This window comes from Castanea sativa, chromosome 9, assembly GCF_040712315.1.
Source record: "Castanea sativa cultivar Marrone di Chiusa Pesio chromosome 9, ASM4071231v1".
Taxonomy (NCBI): Eukaryota; Viridiplantae; Streptophyta; class Magnoliopsida; order Fagales; family Fagaceae; genus Castanea; species Castanea sativa.
The window spans coordinates 37266688-37287475 of NC_134021.1; the positions used below are offsets into that span (position 1 = coordinate 37266688).

A 20788-nucleotide genomic window follows, 5' to 3' on the forward strand; every position below is an offset into this window, starting at 1 on the left:
GAGAACCTAAGGAACAGTACCTAAGATAGTGTACTTAAGTTCTGTCCTTTAAGTATAAATTTGCTGAAACATTAAAATAACTACATTGACGTGAATGCTTTAACAACTCTAGATAACCTTGATGGTTTTGGTCAAATTTAAGCCAAATTAGCACCCCAAAACTCTAGTTGCCAATTGTAAGCAGACATGTAAACATGTGGGACCCCTAATGTAGTGGGCCTATATGTTGTCATGGATGACGATGAGGCAAGAAAAGAGAGCTTCATACATGAATATAGTATACACATAAATTAGGTTAAGTAGAATTTATATTTTTTTATTAAAAAAAAAGTCAAATTAGCACCCCAAAACTCTAGTTGCAAAATGTAAGCAAACATGTAAACATGCAAGACCCCTAACATAGTGGGCCTATATGCTGTCATGGATGACGATGAGGCAAGAAAAGAGCATTGCAGTCAATTTAATCAGTATCTAAAAGAGAGCTTCATACACGTATATAGTATACACATAAATTAGGTTGAAGTAGAATTTATATCTTTTATTAAAAAAAAAGTCAATTTAATTTAAATGGGTTTTGCTAATGAGCTAGTATCTCGCGTGCCTTGTGAGATAGGTCATGTAGGGCCCACCTGCCTATGAAAGGCAAGTCTCATGCGCTTGCTAATATATAGTCGTTCATATATATATATAACCGTAATTTTCGAAATTTTCACAATTTTCCACATCAGTACAATATTTAAATAAAATTATTTTTGATTAGTTTAAACTTAACAAATAATAAAACTCTATCTCTCTAACAAGTTCAACTTAAACTCAAACTCAAACATTGGTAATTTATCTCCAAATTTGTGAGATTAATCATGAACACTATAAAAATAAAGTAAACCTCAATTTTTTTTAAGCCGAGTAGAGGTATGAGCTCTTCTAAGATTGTTTTCTTCTCCGACCTCTAGTTTGTTAAAATAAAAATTTATGGTTTTTCATGTATTTTTTAAAAGTAATTTTCATACGTGAACTACCAAACTCTTTTTAGCTCTTTTTTATAAGATAAAAAAACTTGTAATAATTGAAATTATTATCTTGAATGACCTCATCTTTCTCTTATATTTCTCTATTGTTTAGTCACACACACACACACACATATATATATATATATATATATATATATATATATTTTGTTTTGCTTCAATAATTTCTAAACAGTGAATTATCTGATTCTTTAATATTTTTTGGTATTTCAAAAGTTTTAATATCTGAATTTTTGAGTTATTTTTTTTGCAAAAACTGTCTAATAAATTTTTTGTAATTATTACACGTTCAAACAATGACTTTTTCATCAAATTGTAATACAAATTAAAGTCATATTAGAGCAAATCAAGTAATGATGTAGTTTCTTAAATTTTTTATAAAATTATTTTAGTTTACCTCATAAATAGATAAGTTTCCGTGCATAACTGCAGCTAGTTTTCAAAATTTTTATTAAAAACTGAAAAAAATTATCTAAAAAAAGTTTTTTATTTTTTTAGAAATATCTAAAAAAAAGTTAATTACTTTTTCACTATCTTATAAAAAAATTTCCTAAAATATATTCCTAAACATAATTAAAACCCACTTCCGCAAAAAACACAGAACACTTGTTGTGCTTTTCAGTGTTCGCTTCATCCATCTTCGTCTTCTCTCTTTCTCTGCAAATCCAATGCCAATGGCATTTCACAGACCCACAAATCCCAAACCAAAACCCAGATCCCAAATCCTCTTTTTCACCCTCGCCATAGCCGCCATTGCCCTTTTGTACCTCTTCTCTACTCTGATGTCCACAAATGGTTTCTCATTTTCCTCCTCCTCTAAAACTTTGAATATCTTTTTCAATCCCAACGACCTTAACGGCCACGAAAGAATTCACAAAGGAAACGAGAAGTACTTGTACTGGGGTGACAGAATCGACTGCCCAGGGAAGCATTGTGACACCTGCGAAGGTCTGGGTCACCAGGAGTCCAGCCTCAGATGCGCCCTTGAGGAAGCCATGTTTCTTAAAAGGTGTGTGCTTTTGAGTGTTTTGGTTCTTGGGTTTGTCTTTGTTTTGTGTTTTATTGCTGGGTTTGGGGTTTTATGACCTGTTTGATTCCTGAGAAAATGTGGCAAAAGAGACTGTTAATGAGAAGTGTTCTTATGATGTGGGAAAACACACTTTTTGCTAGTATTTTCTTTTTAGTATATAAGTATGTTAGCTTTGCCGTGGTAAATTGTTCATCTTTAGGTAAATTAATAGTAAAAAGTGTGTGAGCCTTTGTAATTTGGATGAGTTCAATGTGTTTAGAATATAATTTGAACAGAGTCAATTTTGGTTAGGATAAATCTTAGTTACAGTTGCATAGGTTCTCCAATTTAATTCAACCATGTAGTTGCTTTGGCAAAGATAATATTGATTTTTTTTTTTCTTTGTATTGTTCAATACAACCATGTGATTGAATTCAATTCGGGAACCTAAGGTACTGCAACTAAAAAACTGTTCCTACGTTTTGCCTGGTTGGTTAGTTAAATCATGTAAATGAATCTACTTTAGCCATCCAAATTGAGTTTCGTATAGTTGCAGACTTTGTCTTAGCTGGTTTTACAAGATTTGATGTCATTATGGTTAATTAGGATGGAGTTTTTCTGGGAATTTCATTCTTGGAATTTGGTAGTGTTGAGTGTCCTGCAAATGGCTGCATATATTATCATAGTTGTTATTCTGATTTTAATAGTTTGTTGCAATTTTGTACATTCCTATGCTATGTAGTTCTCGTTGTACTGAGTTGTTTATCATGGAATTCATCACTAACTTGATATTTATGATGTGGGAATGTAGTAATTTTATGTAATGTTGCCCAATTGTTCACCTCGGTTTCTTGTTGCAGAACTTTTGTCATGCCTTCTAGGATGTGCATCAATCCTATACATAACAAGAAAGGAATCCTTCATCATTCCAATAACATAAGTTCGGAGGAAAGGTGAGTTCAATGAGACTTATTTTGTCTTTTGTTTTCAGAAGAAAATGCTTTGCTGTTATCAAAATGTTATCTTCCTTGCTGCCAAGAGCCTTGTAGCTTAGAGGCATTGTCTGGTCTTCTTTATGAGGAGGATCCTCCTGCCCCCGCTTTTTGTAACAAATGAATTATAAAAAGAATGTTATTGTCCCTGCTTTTTTTTTTTCTTTTTTTTTTTATCTGCTTTGAATTTGGAAGGTTCTGGAAAAGATGCCTTCTAGGTTTGGTTTTGTACATGCAGTTTGCCTTTACTTTCTATTAATGTATGTGGTAATTATCAATCAGAAAAGTAAATTGATCTACAATCTGAACTGGCTTCCTTTAATTTGGTAGGTGGGCAGCAAGCTCTTGTGCCATGGACTCTTTGTATGATATGGACCTCATATCTGATACTGTACCTGTAATTTTAGACAATTCAAAACTATGGTATCAAGTACTATCTACGAGTATGAAGCTAGGACCTAGGGGAGTTGCCCACGTCGAAGGAATTAATCGTGTTGAACTTAAAGAGGACATTCATTACTCAAATCTCTTGCTCATAAACCGAACTGCAAGCCTTCTTTCATGGTGAGTTGACCTTTTTCCCCCTTTGATGGAAATTTTTTTCCTTTTCTTCTCAAACATTGTCTGGGTATTAAATATCGAACTTGATTGGGTCTTCCTTGAACCTCCATACCTATGATTTAGTTCAGTCGATTTTGATCGAAAGAAACATTGAATCATCAACGATAGGGTTTCATGTCTTTCATGCAATCAAATATCAGTAATCAGTGAGGTTTTTGAAAAATTTTGTCATGTTCAGTTGGATTTCATATGTTATAATTATTATTATCTGTTAGAAAAGAATCCGGGATATGTTTCTGCTAAGTCTACCTGTTGTACATCATGTAGTACTTGCAAATCCCTGCAAATCAGTCATGATTTTAAATGTCTGTTGTTTTTGTCAAGGACTCGGCATTCTGATAATGATAGCTCTTCAGGTTTATGGAGTGCAAGGATCGAAACAACCGTAGTGCTATAATGTTGTCATATTCTTTTCTCCCTTCTATGGCATCAAAGGAATTAAGAGATGCAGCTGATAAGGTATGTATTATATGAAATCCTGTTGAAAATTTCACTCTGCATTCTTTTTCAAGGCTTGATTGGTATAATTTTCAAGATGTCAATTTCCTTTCTTGCTGTGGGGACCAAACAACATGAATATCTATACTCTCTACGTTTTGTTGATCATATATTGAATTAGACTGAATTAATTTCACAGTTTATAACTTAATGATATTTAAGCCAATTTAAGCTGTCTGTCACTTAATTAGCACTCAAACTTTCAATTTTTATATTATTTTGATTTTGATTGGTTCAACATATCAGTCTTGAAATGTGCTATGCATGCATTTATACTGCACATGCATTTATTATTAAGTTTTTTGCCAAGAGCCTTGTAGCTAAACTGGTTGGCACCTCCTAGTGTGTCCATGACATCTAGGGTTCAAATCCTCCTCTCCTATTGAAACTATCGAATTATCAAAAAATATGTATATGTGTAGGATGTTCTTGTAGGTATTATTTAATCATCAAACATGTCATTATTCAAGATAACTCTTGAGTAAAAGAAATGCCATAAGCTCCTGTAAACGTTGTAACTAGAAAATAATGCAATGAAAAGTGTAAAGAACCTCTTGGGGCCAATCAATAGTGATTATATTATGAATGACTTCTACTTTTAGGAGAAGATTGATGCATTACGATTTACGTGCTTGGGGAAAGCAAGAAAATAAGAAAAAAAAAGGAAAACCCTAGGCTTCACCACCCAAGGGTGCTAAGAATCACCGCCAAGTGAAACAATTCTAATCAGATTTTTTTTTTTCATTCAAAATGCAATGCCATCCAGTTTAATTGATGGGTATATTAAGGCCAATAATGAGTGGGAAACGCTTTATTATACCTGGTTAATCAGAATTAAGATCAATAATGAACTGAAAGGCTTTATTCTGGACCACAAAATGTCACTTCCCAAACCAAAAACACCTTTTCCACATCTATGAAAGGTGAAACATTAAGGTCCACTACAAATAATATAATTGAAGTCCATTTTTTATACAAGCTGTTGAGGATTGGAGGTCGTATTATCTCAAGGGCTTTGTAAAATCTTTTGAAGTTTTTGTTCTCTGAGTGTGCATTATGAATTGTACTAGTGAGCTCCAGCTCAATGGCACCTCCCCATTGTTGTAAGGTGGAGGTTGAGGTTGTGGGTTCAAAACCCCTGGGTGTGAAACTTACCGATAAAAGTATAAATTGTGTCAAAATTTTCAGTGCCTTGAAAATTGATATCCAACCCTACATCCAAAAAATCTTTTGCAGCATTTGAGTTATATGCTTATATTATTATCTAATCTAGTCAATGAAGAAGAAATGGTGGGTAAATTTTGCCTATCTCAAATATCTCGAGGCCTGAAATGTCCTCCAAGTTCAATTGAACTGTCAATTTAGTCTGACTTTTTTTTTATTTGGTCAGTTTGGCCCCTAAATTGTCAGACGGGTCAATATGATCCTTCCATCAGGGAGCAAATTGATAGCTTTCATAAACCATATATATAAAAAATACAATTTCATTGAAACAAAAAGGCATATACAGTACATGGGATGCATACAAGAATAAAGCCCATATTGTGCAAACTTTAAGGGACCAATTAGTACTTAAAGGACTCGTTGTAAGGCTACTGTAACTCAGTAAAATTGTAATTTGAGAATTTCAGGTTGATTTAACTGAATCAAATTTTAATTTTAGATCAAAGCAGGAGGTTGGTAATTAAGAGTTTGTTTTCCTGAAGAGACAGATATCAATGGAATGAAGACTGGCTAAAGTGGATATGTGATTCCAAATTGTTAGATATTATGTGTACCCTGTTTTGGTGGTGGTGGTATCAATACCTTGCTCAAATCTCCTAAAGAACTAGAATAAAAATACTGTTTCAGAGTAGTGGAAGGGATGGATAGGTCAAGGGTGAGTTGTAGCAGGGACGTACATTGAATTCTGTGTCAAGATATGAAATGTTTGTCAGGGAGTAAAAATCAATTTGAACATGTGCATCTTGAGAAAATTGGTGGTCTCAATAGATTTATGAAATATGGAACAGCTAATTGAGTCATTTTAGTATCTACTTCGAAGATTGATGGCTGTGTTCTGTATGTGTATTTACGATATTGAAGGATCTATTTTTCTTGGTTGTCTATCCAACTTTAAATAACTAAAAAACCAATTATTATTCATTGTCTATCCAATTATAAAATGCAGTATAAGTTTGAAAGCATGTTCAGCGTGTTCAATCTCTGTCAATATTCTGGTGCTTATTTCTTCCTACATTCCTGAAGTCATAAAATTAATTAAAGATGTTTACATGTAGCATGTGAAATGGGTACCAGGCTGCAAAACACAAGTGGTTTTGGCTCTCAAAAATCACCACTTCATGTCAAAGTGCCAAACATTAAGACATCCAGATCATCTTTCATAAAACCTCAATTGTGCAGGATGAGCACTGGGTAGTGGCCTATATTATAGCTATATGCAAACAATGCAATGGAAACTTTGTTGAAAGACCTTGGTATGAATTGCAGTCACCCTTTAAAAAGGCTCTTATGGTGATGAACCTCCTATCCTAGATATAGCTAGGACAAGGTAGTGTAGGTATCTAGATTATAATTCAGAATTGTTGTTGATTCTATTTTGTTAAGTTTGTATCATAGTCTTCCAAAAAAAAAAGAGTTTGTATCATATAGCATTAATACTACTTCTAGGAGATTTATTTTTTCATTTTTATATAAAAAAAATAATAATATAAATTAAGAGAGGTTTAGGACAGGAGTTTTGTTATTAAATAATTAATTATCAAACTAATTTAGGCTAATCAGTTTCTCCTTGCTCCAGTTGCTGCATTAATGCTTTTTCTAAAATACATTTATTTGCATATTTGGATCAAGCTCTGACCAAATTCATGTCCACAGATTAAGGCACTCCTTGGTGATTATGATGCCATCCATGTTCGTCGTGGTGATAAAATAAAAAACAGGAAGGACAGATTTGGAGTTGAAAGAAGCCTGCATCCCCATCTGGATAGGGATACACGTCCTGAGTTTATCTTACGTAGAATTAAAAAGTGGATCCCACCTGGACGTACTATTTTTATTGCTTCCAATGAGAGGACTCCTGGATTTTTTTCCCCACTCTCTGTCAGGTAAACACTGTAACCCCCATTCTGTCTCTCAAGCACATTAAGGTCTTGAAGAGTTTTCACTGCAGAGAATATGTTCTGTCCTAAACATAAATCCAATCATTGCTGCGCTATTATGTGATATCTTGATGGCAGTTTATCTCGGAGGATCTGGCAGAGTTGTGGCAGTGGAAATAAATCACAATATATGATAACTTTGTAGGTGGATAAGATTGACTAGGCTTTCATTACACAAATGTGATAACTCTTTCCTTTTTTGAGATGGAACACCTTTAAGCCTGCCCTGGTGTTCTAGAAACCATGTATTATGCACCTTTCATCATAATTTTGTCTTATACATTAAAATCACATATATTTTCTCCCTGTGAATTCGTGGTCCAACCTTAACTATATATCTGAGATTGGCCATGTAAAATCATGCTCAGTAATTCTTCTATTGACAGCATATATTCATAAGGTGCCACCTAATCCAGTTTGGAGGAATTCCTCAAAACTGGTTTGCATATAAACGTTGTCCTATATATTAAAAAAAAAAAATTAAAAACCTATCAATATATATATGTCAAGGAAAAAGTATGTTCTATTTTTATTTTTAACTGAATTTTGGGGTTTCAGATTCTTTTTTCTTTATTGTCATGGGGGAAAATAGTGAAGTTTGGGGGGGGGGGGGGGTTGTCAATTTTACGTTTTGTTATCCTGTACTATTAGTCTTTGTCTGAAGTTATTTGGCAGTACTTTTGGCTCAAAATCAGATGTCTTGAGTCTTCAAATTGTCATGTCAAGACCTTCTCACCTTGATTCCTGTTGATCCATGCCTGCAGTTACAAATTGGCATATTCATCAAACTATAGCCGAATCCTGGATCCTTTGATTAAGAACAACTACCAGTTGTTCATTGTTGAGAGGGTTATCATAATGGGAGCCAAAACATCCATCAAAACATTCAAGGAGGATGAAACTACACTCAGCCTCACTGATGACCCAAAGAAGAACACCAAATCGTGGCAAATACCTGTTTATACCATGGATGAAGAGGGAAGGTGACAAGGCTTGCATAAAGAGTTTTCTGATTTATCTACCACCAAGCTCATTATTTCCACTCATTCCCATACAACACAAGCACACTAGTTGCATGTCAGAAAGCTAACAGAGAAAAAACTACATTGGGACGAAATGAGAGGCTGACCACTTAAAATTGATGCTGTAAATTGTGATACAAGTTAAAGATAGGCTTGTATGTGTTCACGATAAATATGTATATCTTTACAGAACATGCTCATTTTTGTTCCTTTTTACATATTTCTGCACATGCAAGTGTTCACTAGCAATATATTAATTCATGCAATCTTTTCTCTCATTCTATGAGACCTTTTGCTCAGAATCAACACTCTTGCATTTAGCTGTCACTCAGTAGGCCGTCTCTAGAAGCCTGGTTCTTGCCATATAAATCATTGCAGTCCTCAAACTTTTCTTTGTATTTTCTGAGATATTGAAGTGGATAGATGGTGAACATTCCCATGTTCAAATGGTAGATTGACATTTGTATGTAGTCTTGGCCACCCTGATGCAACAAAGAAACCCACTGAGCAAGACCAAAAATGTTGGAGGCAGACCTCAAAATGCTGGAGTAGTAGCCAGCAATATTTATACACAATTGCTTTGACGTGAGATAAACCCTAATAACTTCTGACAAAAGCCAATTTTGGTTCAAATGTTGTCTATAACTTTCCTCATATTATTATTTATAATTTTGTTTTATTCTTGTTTTTGCTGAATTTTATAATTTTGTTTGTTGATCCACCTGACCATTGGCCTAAGAATACATAATATGGAATAGAAATAATTGTTGTAATCTCACGTTCTTTTTTTTTTCTTTTAATTTTGAGAAGGTAATCTCACGTTCTTGGGTAAACGTTTGTACTCTCGTCCAATTGAAAGCCAAGCCATGATCATTAGTTACCAGTTTGTGGTAGACCAAAGTAATATATGATCAAATTAGTCAAAAAGAGGTTTTAATAAGCTACACATGAGCAAATTAGACAAAAAGATAAAAGAAAAACCTCTAGGTAAACGTACACAAGCTAATCAATGCATACCGTAAGTATATATAAGTATAATTTTTTTTTCTCTAGAAACGAGAAAAAGAGAAAGAAAATTCTTTGTCACTGTACTAGAATGAGATATATGACTTTTTTTTCTTTTTTTTTTTAAATTATTAAGAAAGAAGATATATCATATTTGTGGAAAAATATGAAGAATAGTGTTACACTGGCCCCTACTAGTTGATCAATCATATGAAGAATAATAAAATGACATCATGGCATTCCATTTCATTAAATATGTACAAACTTTGTAGAGAATAGCGTTCTCCCTTAACAAAAGAATCGAAATCCGTTACCAAATTCAGAAAGGTCAACTAATCCATGCAGCCATATCATGCATTGTAGATTTTTCGAGAATTCGTTCTCAGTTTAAAAAAAAAACTTTTTTTTTTTTTTTTTTAGAGAATAAAAAATAGATTTCTTTAAGTGCTCGAATACAAATCTTTTGTACTTTTTTTTTTAAAAATCTATTTGTTTAACTTTCTTTATAAAATAATGAAAGTTAAAAATGGAAAAAAAAAAAAAATCAACATGAATTATGATTGTGAGAATATAAATTGGTACACAAAAAGTGGAACAAAAGATATATATTAAAAAAAACTCAACCATATCGCCTTTATAGCAACAATATCTGAGATATTTTATCTTATACATCTTTATAAATTACCACCAGTAAGTACTGCTGAATATATTCAAGATGTGCAAAGGTGATGTTGGTAAAGGTGCCAAAGGAGGAGGAAGTGATGGTGCCGGAGTAACTGGCGGTGGTAGCAACTCTTTTAATGGCTGTGGCAGTGGCAGTGGTACTAGCATAATGGTTACTCCAAGGATTGTAGAAGCATTAAGGGACTATCTTGAAAGTAAGTGAAATATATATATATATATATATATATATATATATATATATATATATTAGATTCTTTTGGTTTTATGTTTTAATATATGTCTCTCATGGTATTGAACCTTTTTCGTGCTAAGAAGAGATAGTTAAAGAACTGTACTAATTCGATGTATTTAAGGGTCTTTAGAGACTGCATGCTAGATAGTTATTATGGAAACCATTTGAGGTTATTATTGAGAGCTACATTCAGAAGGTCTCATAATGCAAGCGCTAATTTTTTCTTCATGGATTATAATTTTTTTTTTTTTTTGAGAAGCCAAACTCGTCGGCAATTTTATTAAATAACTGACAAATCAGAAGATACAAAGTGATAAACATCTGGTGGAACATCCTCCATCCAGACTAACACAGGAAAAGAAAACCTTGTTCTCTGAGCTAAAGCATAAGCCATTGAATAACCCTGCCTCCTTACATAAGAGAAAAACTTTTTTTTTTAATACAAAATAGAATTTCTACTCTAGCCTAATCTAAGTGTTTATGTGTGTGAAACTCCTTCCTGGAGACTTAAACTTCGATCCTTACCCCCCACACCCTATAAGCACTGATACTTATGAAGTGACTAAAGTACTAAGGGTGTACGGTGGTACATAAGAGAAAGACTTGATTTGTAACAAACTTGACATAGACGAAACGACTTTAATAACGTGTCCAACACTAGCTAAAGAAAAATCTTCACAAGCAAGGGCCATGATAATGACCTCCAAGTCACCTTCAAGCACCGATTGATTAAAACCCAGCTCAAGGATAAATTTGACTGCCCTCCGCACTGCTAAGGCCTCTAGGATTTCAACAGAAGCAGGTTTTCTTATTTTTTCTGAAAACGCTGCCATGACCTGTCCCGCTTGGTTCCTAACCGCCACCACCCCTATCCCGGCCTGATCAGATTCTGAAAGCATAGCCCCATCAAAATTCGTTTTCCACATCATAGCTGCTGTAGGTGGTTTCCACTTTCCACTTGACATCTCGGTGCCTTGGTACACTAGCGCCATGATTGTAATGTTTCTGAAAATCACTTAGGAGTGAGGCAGCTGATTCCATAACCTTCCCCAGCGGCAGACATTGCTCATTGCAACTCAATTTATTCCTCCGGCTCCAGATTAACCATGCGACAGTAGCAAAGATTTCCAATTCCTTTTTCTGCCTTCCAACTAATGCAACCAGGTCCGAGAATGTTGCCACCGTTGGAAAATCCTTCCTCAAACATCCAAACTTTGACTCCTAGACCGTATGGATATGTTGGCAAGACCATAGAGCATGCATCGTATTCTCATGCCCACTTCCGCACTGCTGACAGATTGAATCGTTCACTACCTTTCTCTTGAGTAGATTGGATGTTGTTGGCAGAGCTTCAGAGCACGCACGACAAAGGAAGATTTTTATTTTGTTGGGCACAGTCTTCCAGAAAAGCTTTTTCCAGTGTCCGATGCTGAAGCTTTGTCCATCATCTCCCTTTCACACAGCAGCTGATAACTCGTTTTTACAGAGAATGCACCGTCCCTGCTTCTTGGCCAGATCAAACAATTTGCTTCATGGATTATAATGTTGATGCAAATAATTAATTACTTAATTGCTTTTTTTTGTGATACAACAAAGTTTTTTAAATCCTAAAAAAATGTCGTTTGAGCTACAAAGCTAGCTATTATTGGTCGATACAATAAATTGAAGTTATAATTCAGACATGCTTTTGTTTCAATTTTTACATTTTTTTTTGCCATTCTTGAAAGTTACTTGACTCCTTTTGTTTCAATTAAAAATTATATGTGCTTCTCAAAAAAAAATTATATTTTATTTAGGAGTAATTACACTCCTCTCTATTGATATGTGGAGAAATAACACTCAATCCTAAATTTGAAAGAAAAAAACACTTTTCTCCCTTAACATTTAATTGACTAAATTAAAAATGTTGTGTATTAACCTGTCCTTTTGCTTAAGAGAAGGTTTCAAAAATTATCTTTTATTTAAAAATTTAAAAATCATTATTTTATATTTTTAAATAAAGTGTATTTTAAAATATTAAGTATGATTTTTTTTTCTTCTTTTAGTTATGCAAAGATTTGTTATTGCAAACGTTTTGGTGTTTGATAAATTTTGCATTTTTACTCTAAATTTATCCGTTATTTTTTTACTAACCATCGTGAAACTTTTGCAGAGAAATTCATATAGAAATTTAGAATATTTCATTGCAACTATAAACAGAAGACGAGGAATGTTAATTTCTTTAAATTTCAAGGGATTATTCCCACATATATATATACACACACATATATATACACCTTTCCTATAAAATCTTAAATACTATATATTCCAATCAATGTGATGCTTCTTTTTTTTTTTTTACTTCTTTAAATCATATGGTTCAATTTTTTAATTTTGAATTATAAGTTTTGCTTTGTTACATTTTATATTGCATGAGGTTTTAGTTTAATACATTTCCCTTGTTATCGAATGCAAAACAAGAATTTTATATGGTTTGGCCTAACGGCTTATGTTTATTGATGAACACCTTTGATGGCTATATGTTGTTTATGAAGTACAATTCAGTTTACAATAAACTTAATGTAGATTTTATATATTAGAGAACCCCATACTAATCTTATGCTAACACTAACCCAAGGTTAATTTGTTTATTTTAAAAGAACTTAAAAAAGAAGCTGAATCAGCTCGTTTGGTTATGCAAGCGAAGCTGGAATTAGAAAAGTCTACACAGCGGAAGAACTTGATACAGTCTGAGATTGATGGACTTCTTATAAAGATCAAACAGTCCGACCAAGACCATTTGAAGTCCGAAGAAGAAATTAAGCAACTTCAAGAACAGGCTAAGCAACATCTAGAAGAGGCTAGCAGGGGTGTGGAGGAGCTTGAGAGATACAGGAAATGCCTTTTGAAAGCCTTTGAAAACTTTGAATTTGAAAATTTGGCCTAATCTCTTTTTCTCTTTAATTTATTTAACTACTTATTTCACCTTCTTTTCTTACTGTTCAAAATAAAATTTTTGCTATGACCATGTCTTTTATGTAATTTTTAACTTCATTTATGTTTTTGACTTGTGTGTTAACACACTGAGTATTGAATAATTTCTTGCATCAAATGCCAAATTCGTTCAAATAGAGTTCCCCATAACAAAAATTTATTGGAAAAACTTGAACCAAAGATGACCCACAATTCCACATATCAAAATAGTAGCGATATATATTACACTCTCAGAATCACTAGCATATATTCAAAGATAGTAGCTAAATGTGACATAACTGATCAAAAAACTTTCCATGAAAACAAAAGAAAGAGATCTATGGAGAGTGACTACAACTCTTCCCTAATTCTCTCTCCACATATTCGGGTCACATCAGTAAAATTCGTACTTCTATGTCTGTCTTCTCCACTAACCCCATGCAGGCATTCATGCATTGCCAATTTTATGCTTATTGTCTCAGTGTGTGATGAGTATGACTTAGTAGTGCTTTATGGATTATGTGATTGAATAAATTAAACCATTAATCCTATTTGCTTTTTTAAATAGGGTCGTCTGACAAGTAACTAAAGGAAACCAACGGATGGGAGAAATCCACAGTGGCAAGAAAACAAAGGAATCCAACAAAGCAATCCCCCATCATCCAAAATGTGAAGCAAAGTGTGGATTGACTGTCAGAAATAATTAAAAAGTAAAAAAAAAAAAAATTAATGACATTGGAGATCAAAAACATATCAAAGACCAAATGATAAAATTTATGACTAAAGAAATTAACAAGCCATCGGGTACTTGCTTTAAAGGTTATGCAGGCAATGCCTGATCCTATTTGGATTGGCAAACCATCACCATTGACAAACGAGCTAGAGGCACTGGTGAGTGGTGTTACTAAACAAGATTGCATTGGCTCAATCTGATGAAGAGTCAGAAACATCTGAGGCCATTTCAGAAACACTCTGATTTCTTGTTGATTTGTTTGATCAGTGTACCAAGGAAAACCCAGCAGATGGTCATACTGCTTTCGGTACAAGCAATGTTAAAAGTTCAAGAGTTTAGGAATGTCAACAGCTTTAGTAGTGTGGGATTTTGTATTATTCCTGTTGTGATCAAATATATAGGTCTGCCCAAAAATCCTGTGTAATCTAATTTTTGTCTAATCTTTATTGATTTTTTTTTTCTGGGGTTGACTGTAGATGGTCTTAGCCTTTCTACAAGGCCAAATGTGAGAATGACTCCACACTAGCTGTCCTGTAATAATGGTTCCATTCCCTTGGAAATTCTTCCTCCTGCAAAGAATATTTCATCCTCACCATTGTATATTCAACTTATTAGGTTAATTTTCTATGCCACTTCACGTGTTTGTGTTTGAGGGTTTCAGGTTGAATTTTTTCCCTTCATGCCACAAAGATAAGAAAGGCAGTTAATGCCCTTTTAAGGGCACAGGTCAAAGCAGATTAATCAGTTTTCAGAGACATTTTTTTTAGTACAAATCGGTTGCCTCTGGCTGTTTGCCTGTTTACATTGATGGTTACCCTTACATAAATGGACTTCAAATCACTTTAATTTAATGCTGCTATGCTATTTATTTCAGCATATATAAATGATGAAGATTCTCTTTCTATCTTGTGGAATCTTATATTGGTAACTTTCAAGTTATTTGTTAATTCAGGTTATAACCCAACAAATCCTCAAGTCATTTTAGTGTCATGTAATTACACCTTTTTTTTTGGAACAGAATTTAAATTCGGTTAGGTATTCTATAATTAGCTTCCAAGATGATAACCCCCTTCTATTTATTACTAATTACTTTACTGATCCACAATATAATGGCAGACATCAACAGATACCCAATTGCCAATTTATTATTGAACTTTTACTGGCCTACAAATCTTTATCCCATGCCTGTCGAGCTATTTCAATCAGTGCAGTAGATTCATTTCCTTTGACAGATACAACAAAAATAACATACTCTTGAGTTGCATTACATATCTTTTTCATTCAGCATTTGAAATGAGATCTAGAGTAAATGCCTCAATCTATGATTTACGGCAACAAAATAAAAGATCAGTTGTGAGGCATAGCTGATGCAGGACAATCAAGAGGAAAATAAAAGAACATGAAAATTAAAAGATAACCCTAAGAATTAGCACCTAAGAGTTTCCTGGAATCAGCACCAAGAAACTTAGGCATAGGCACCTAAGGTGTTAGGAATCAGCACACAACAATTTGGAAAATTTCCAACCTGAAATTTCATTAATCAATCGTCTTCCTTAAATACAACCATCTGGAACCCTTTTATAGAGCTTTTACAAATAAAAGATAATCCTATCTAAAAATTAATCCCTATCTAAAAGATAATCTAATCTCCTATGAGACAAAGAAGATTTGAAAATAATTTTGGTTGTGCTCCCTCATCAGTAGCCAAATAGCGCTGCAAGCTTCAAGGGCATGTAGCCATGTACCAGTCCAAGGCAAAAAGAAGCAAATACTATTTGGTGTAAGGCATATTGAGAAAAATACTTTGGATAAAAATGAACTTCAGCTACATTTTCCTCAGGTGATCCTTGATTTCAATACTCAATCTTTTCAATCTGATGGCAATTCTTTCCACTGCCCAACATAATCTTGACTGTATTTCAATGTTACATGAAAAAAAGATACAGTTTGCATAATATAACAGTAATTAGAACATTGCAGATTTTGCATTGTATTCTATCATCAATATTTCATACATTAAAAGCAAGATTTTCTCCTAATTGTTGCATTGCTTTCATGAAGTTGCCTGAACAGATATGTTCTTCTATCACACTTCTATGTTCTTCAATTAATTATTAATATTGTACACACAAACACCAAAGTAGTAAGAATCATATTACAAGGACGCTTTAAATCTAAAAGTTTTCATCTTGTGCATGCAACGACATGGATATGAGCTATGACCAGTCATGCTGTTAAACATGGAGAGAAATCTCTTCTAAAAAACAGAAAAGGAATGGATTTTAGTTTGCTAAAATTTTATTTTGATCCATTTATCTTAGAAGGGTTGTCAAGTTCTGAGTACCATTGTAAAGTTTTGAATATACATGTTTACTGAAGATATGAAGAAATTAGAACAGGTGAGACACTTGATAATGTCATTCTCAAGTTTTTAGGTCTAAATTCTAGACATACACTGCACCTGACAAATACACTTGAATTGAGAAATAAATTATTTTCAAGAAAATTTTTAAATTTTGAATTAAATCGCTTCATCCTATGGTAAAAGAATATTTGGAGTCTAGTACTTGAGGTAAGCAGCATGTTGGGTGCTAGCATGTTTCAAAATAGTAGGATAATTTATGTCCATTTTTTTTTTCAGGAAAGAAACTTGAAACTGCAAGGTAAAAGAGAATTTCGAGTCTTGGAAAATAATACATCTGATAATTAACTTTCCATCAAAAAAAAAATTGTACTGGTTTGTATGGAGATTATTGATGAGAAGGTTTAAAAGCTCATCCTTCTCTGGAATAGTTGAGTTGCCTAAATGGAGGAGTGAGAATTGTCTATCCAAAGTAGATGATAAAACCAACAATTATTGATTGTCTGTCCAATTAAAAAATGCTGCATAAAGTCAAAGTCATATGTCCAGATCCTGGTTCCTATTAGTTCCCTCGTCCTCAAAGTCATCAAATTTATCAAATAGAACATGAAATGAGTCTCATGCTGCAAAGCTCTTTCCCAAGTAATTGAAATCATCGTACTTCATCCCAAGATTAACATGAATTATGATTAATCAACAGAGTCAGTATTATTTTGTAACCCATCGGTAAGCATTTTTCAGAAGGGAGATCAAAACCAATCATGCTCCTTGTAAAAATGTACAGTAAGCTATCCTTCTATCTTTGTTACAGCTAAATATAAAGAAGAATAAAAGGAAGTGTGTTTATCAAGAATATAAGGAAGTAAATTTCAAAATTTAGTTGAACAAAATGTATTCTTGAAATTGTAGCCAGGCTCTCTTGGCTGAAATTTAGAAATTCTATTTAAAAAAAAAAAAACCCCTCTCAAGTTTGAATAATACAAAATGTCCTCTCTAATGAAATCCCGTCAGCCAAACTCACCTGACCAACAGAGACAAAAAAAAAAAAAATCCTTTCAACAATACTATAAAATCTCCTCCTTAATGAAAACCATATTAGCCAAAATCATTTGATGAACAAAGAGGGACAATGATGAGTTTTCCTTTGCAAGGCAATCCTATTGATAGCAGCAAGATTCTTCACCTCTCTGCAATTCTCAAACTCTTTTCTTGCCTTCTTCATCAAGTTACCCTTCTTCAAGTTCAAGTTAGTGATCTCATTGCATCCCCTCTCTTTTGTGATGGGTTTCACCACTTCGCAAACCTTGAGTTGCCTACTCAGTTTCCTCTCATTCTCTTTCTTGTAAAGTTGCCTAATCCGATCACTCACTTTGTTCTCAAACTCCGCAGTTTCCTTCATTATTGCTTCATATAATGTCACCTTCCTTTCCCTCATCCTTTGAACCACAACATTAGCACTTGAAACCCCAAATTCTCTTTCATAGAATTTCTTACACAACTTATCAGTCACAACGCTCACATCTCTTCCTAGGGATTTGGAACGCTTCTCCACATACATCAACTAATCAACATTGCAGTGTGGCAAAACCTTAGGAGGGGTTTGGTAATGTAGAACTGGTAATGTTGTTCTACGTTGTTTGTATTTTTTAGAAATACTTATAGATTAAAAAGTGGGTAGAAATATGTGTAATGTTGTTTAAAAACTAAAAATTGTTGCTCAAAATTACGTACCAAACAGCCCCTTAATAATTGAAACCTCTTATGCGAAAAATACCTCCAGACGGAGCTTGTCACCCACAAGCCCAGCTTGTCATCTTCTCAATCTCAACCTCAAGTAACGCTAACACAGAACCAGACCCATCTTCAGTTTCATTGCTCACCATGTTTCTCATAGCCAAAATTTGATTCTCAACCATATTTGATTAGTTTCTGATCAAAGAAGATTAGAAACTTTCACCACAAGATTACTGCTCTATCTGTAAAAAGCAGTCTTTTAAGTCGGTCTCACATATATACCCAGCTATACACCGACTCTCATTCTAACCGTCAAAAATGGATTAATGGGCCGGAAAATAATTCAAAATTTAAATTAAAGCCCAATTCAACTAGTTTTTATTTCTTTTGTTGAAAAAACTGAAAATATCTAGTGGCCAAAAATTAAAAGGCTCCAGTTCTTGAAAGTGTCAAAGAAATTTGTTTTTTTGTTATTGGTTTGCTATTTTAATTCCGGTTTGCTTCTTATAAGTAAATGTTAAATTGAAATTTATTTCCATAAGCGTGTGAAAAACAACATAATTTAAGATTTGTTTTTGAATAAATTGAACATTTGAAGCAATCAAATTATACTGAATCAAAATTTTCTCCATTTACTTCTTTTTTTCTAAATTTCAAAGGGAAAAGTTAATGGATTGGTTTAGGAATACGTAGCAGTAATATTTTTAACCAGTTAAAGAAAAAGAAAAGGGTTTGGTTGTCACTTGTCACATAACAAAGACGTGCTTCCAATACTCTTTGCTATTTTTTTTTTTTTTTTTTGGAGAATAATACTCTGCTATTTAAGTGTTGTTTTTCAGTGGTATTTTATTATATTGTTTCGCATCCCAATTTTTTAAGAATTAACATGTCATGTTTAGTCTTGTCTGTGTTAGTATCGGTGTTTGTGTCCATACTTTATTAGTATCGATGTCTGTGTCCATACTTTATTGGTGAAGATCATGCTTATATTTACATTTTTCAAAGATCAATTATGTTAATGCGGTGGGGTTGGTCAAGTGGTTGGGCACTTGGTCTCAAAATGATTGTCTTAAATTTGATTAGGAGCTCTCTAGTTTAAGTTCAGGCACTAGCACTTTGAAAAAACTCTTTGGGCCAGCGATTTATCCCGTTATGGGCCCACCCGTCGCGAACAGTAATTAATCTCTGGTTGAAAGTTTTGAGGAAACACGGTGAGAAACAAAAAAAAAAAAAAAAAAGATCAATTATGTTGTAAAGTTCATATTGTCAAACTTCAATCTCCAGAAAAAGCTTTACAAATATCTTTATTTAAGCTCCGTTTGGGTAGTGAGCGTTTGAGTCTGCGTTTAGAGCAGTAGAGTTTTTTGGCTTTTTTCTTTTTTTTTTTTTAGTCCACCTGTTGCACTGTTCATGGGACATGAATAGTACAATCAGACCAATGAACAATAAATTCATTAATGAACAGTAACCAAAATATATTTCTTTTATTGTTTTTAGTTTTCAGCAAAATAAGCAGTATTCGAACGCACACTTAGTGCTAAGCCTCATCTCCCAATATAGGTTCACATCAAAGAAGACATAAGGAATCCGGTCACCTTCCAAAATTGCATACCTATGCAATTTGCCAAGAAAACCACATTTTTGTCCTTACATTTTCATGCGATTCCCACTTTGGTCCCTAAATTTTATGTCCACCGCTTTTAGTCCCTATTCTGAAAAATTCGTCTCATTTTTGTCCCTGCTGTTACATCAAAGACGAAAAATGCACACGTGGTAAACTGAGTGCACTGTTGGCACACTAAAAGTTGACATGACCATTAAGATAATAATAATAAATGTAATTTGGCATTAAAAAATATCACGTCAGCATCTAAATTAAAAAAATTAATTTATTAATTTTAACTAATTAAAAACAGTATTAAAAACCAAAAATCACATGAATTGAGATCTAAGTGTGTCTTGAACAAGAACAACAAGAACACAAACCCAGATATAAGAATAAAGAAAGAAAAAAACACCCAAATACACACTTTCTTTCCTTCACTCAAACTCACTCAAAAAAACAACACCAAAATCTCAAATGTAACAACACCAACAACACCTCTCTCTCTCTCTCTCTCTCTTCTCTCAAAAATGTCATCCCAACAACAGCAACATCAAGAAGCCAAGAACCCAAATCCAATCCAAAAGCCACAAAGCAAAACACAAGATCTCCCTCCATATCAACCCACCTAGCAATGGTGGAGCTGAAGCAAAAAATCTTGACTTCTCTCTCAAAACTCTCTGATCGCCTGTCGCAACGCCATTGACTCGCTCTCCAACCTTTACCCAAGGCTTTGAGGCTGCTCCTCCTGCCGCCACTACAACGGCCGCATCGGAAAGAGCTGGCCAAGAATCAAGCAAGGCACCAATCATTACAGGAGAAGGAGAAGGAGCATCGTCGCCGTTCATCGCCACCACCGCCAGAGTCTTCCACGCAAAATTCAACTTCGACTTGGTACCACTCGCTTCCTGATCATTCTCCGCCATCACCATCCCTCCTCTGATTGAACCCAGAACAAAAAAAAAAAAAAAAAATGCCACCTAAACTTCTCTCACTCGCAGCTGCTAGAGAGAGAGTGAGTGAAAACAAACCCAGATTTTGGGTGTGGCCTGTTATGGGTCTTTGATGATTTTGTGAAAAGGGGGCTTTGGGATTTATGAATTTTTATTTGAGCTAAATTTTTTGGGTTTGTTTTGTGTTTGTTTCCTAAGA

The 20788-nt window shown here is 33.8% G+C and overlaps 2 protein-coding genes across 2 annotated transcripts; one reads left to right on the forward strand and one right to left on the reverse strand.

Moving 5' to 3' along the window:
• The first annotated feature begins 1611 nt into the window (after positions 1-1611).
• Positions 1612-8633, forward strand: LOC142609432 (uncharacterized). The gene is made up of 6 exons (XM_075781017.1): positions 1612-2037; positions 2898-2990; positions 3360-3593; positions 4007-4109; positions 7026-7255; positions 8074-8633. The coding sequence occupies exons 1-6, from the start codon at positions 1697-1699 to the stop codon at positions 8294-8296; spliced, it is 1224 nt and encodes a 407-aa protein (XP_075637132.1). The 5' UTR covers positions 1612-1696; the 3' UTR covers positions 8297-8633.
• Positions 8634-17404: 8771 nt separating this feature from the next.
• Positions 17405-17857, reverse strand: LOC142609155 (uncharacterized). The gene has a single exon (XM_075780773.1). The coding sequence runs from the start codon at positions 17855-17857 to the stop codon at positions 17405-17407; it is 453 nt and encodes a 150-aa protein (XP_075636888.1).
• Between the last annotated feature and the right edge of the window lie 2931 nt (positions 17858-20788).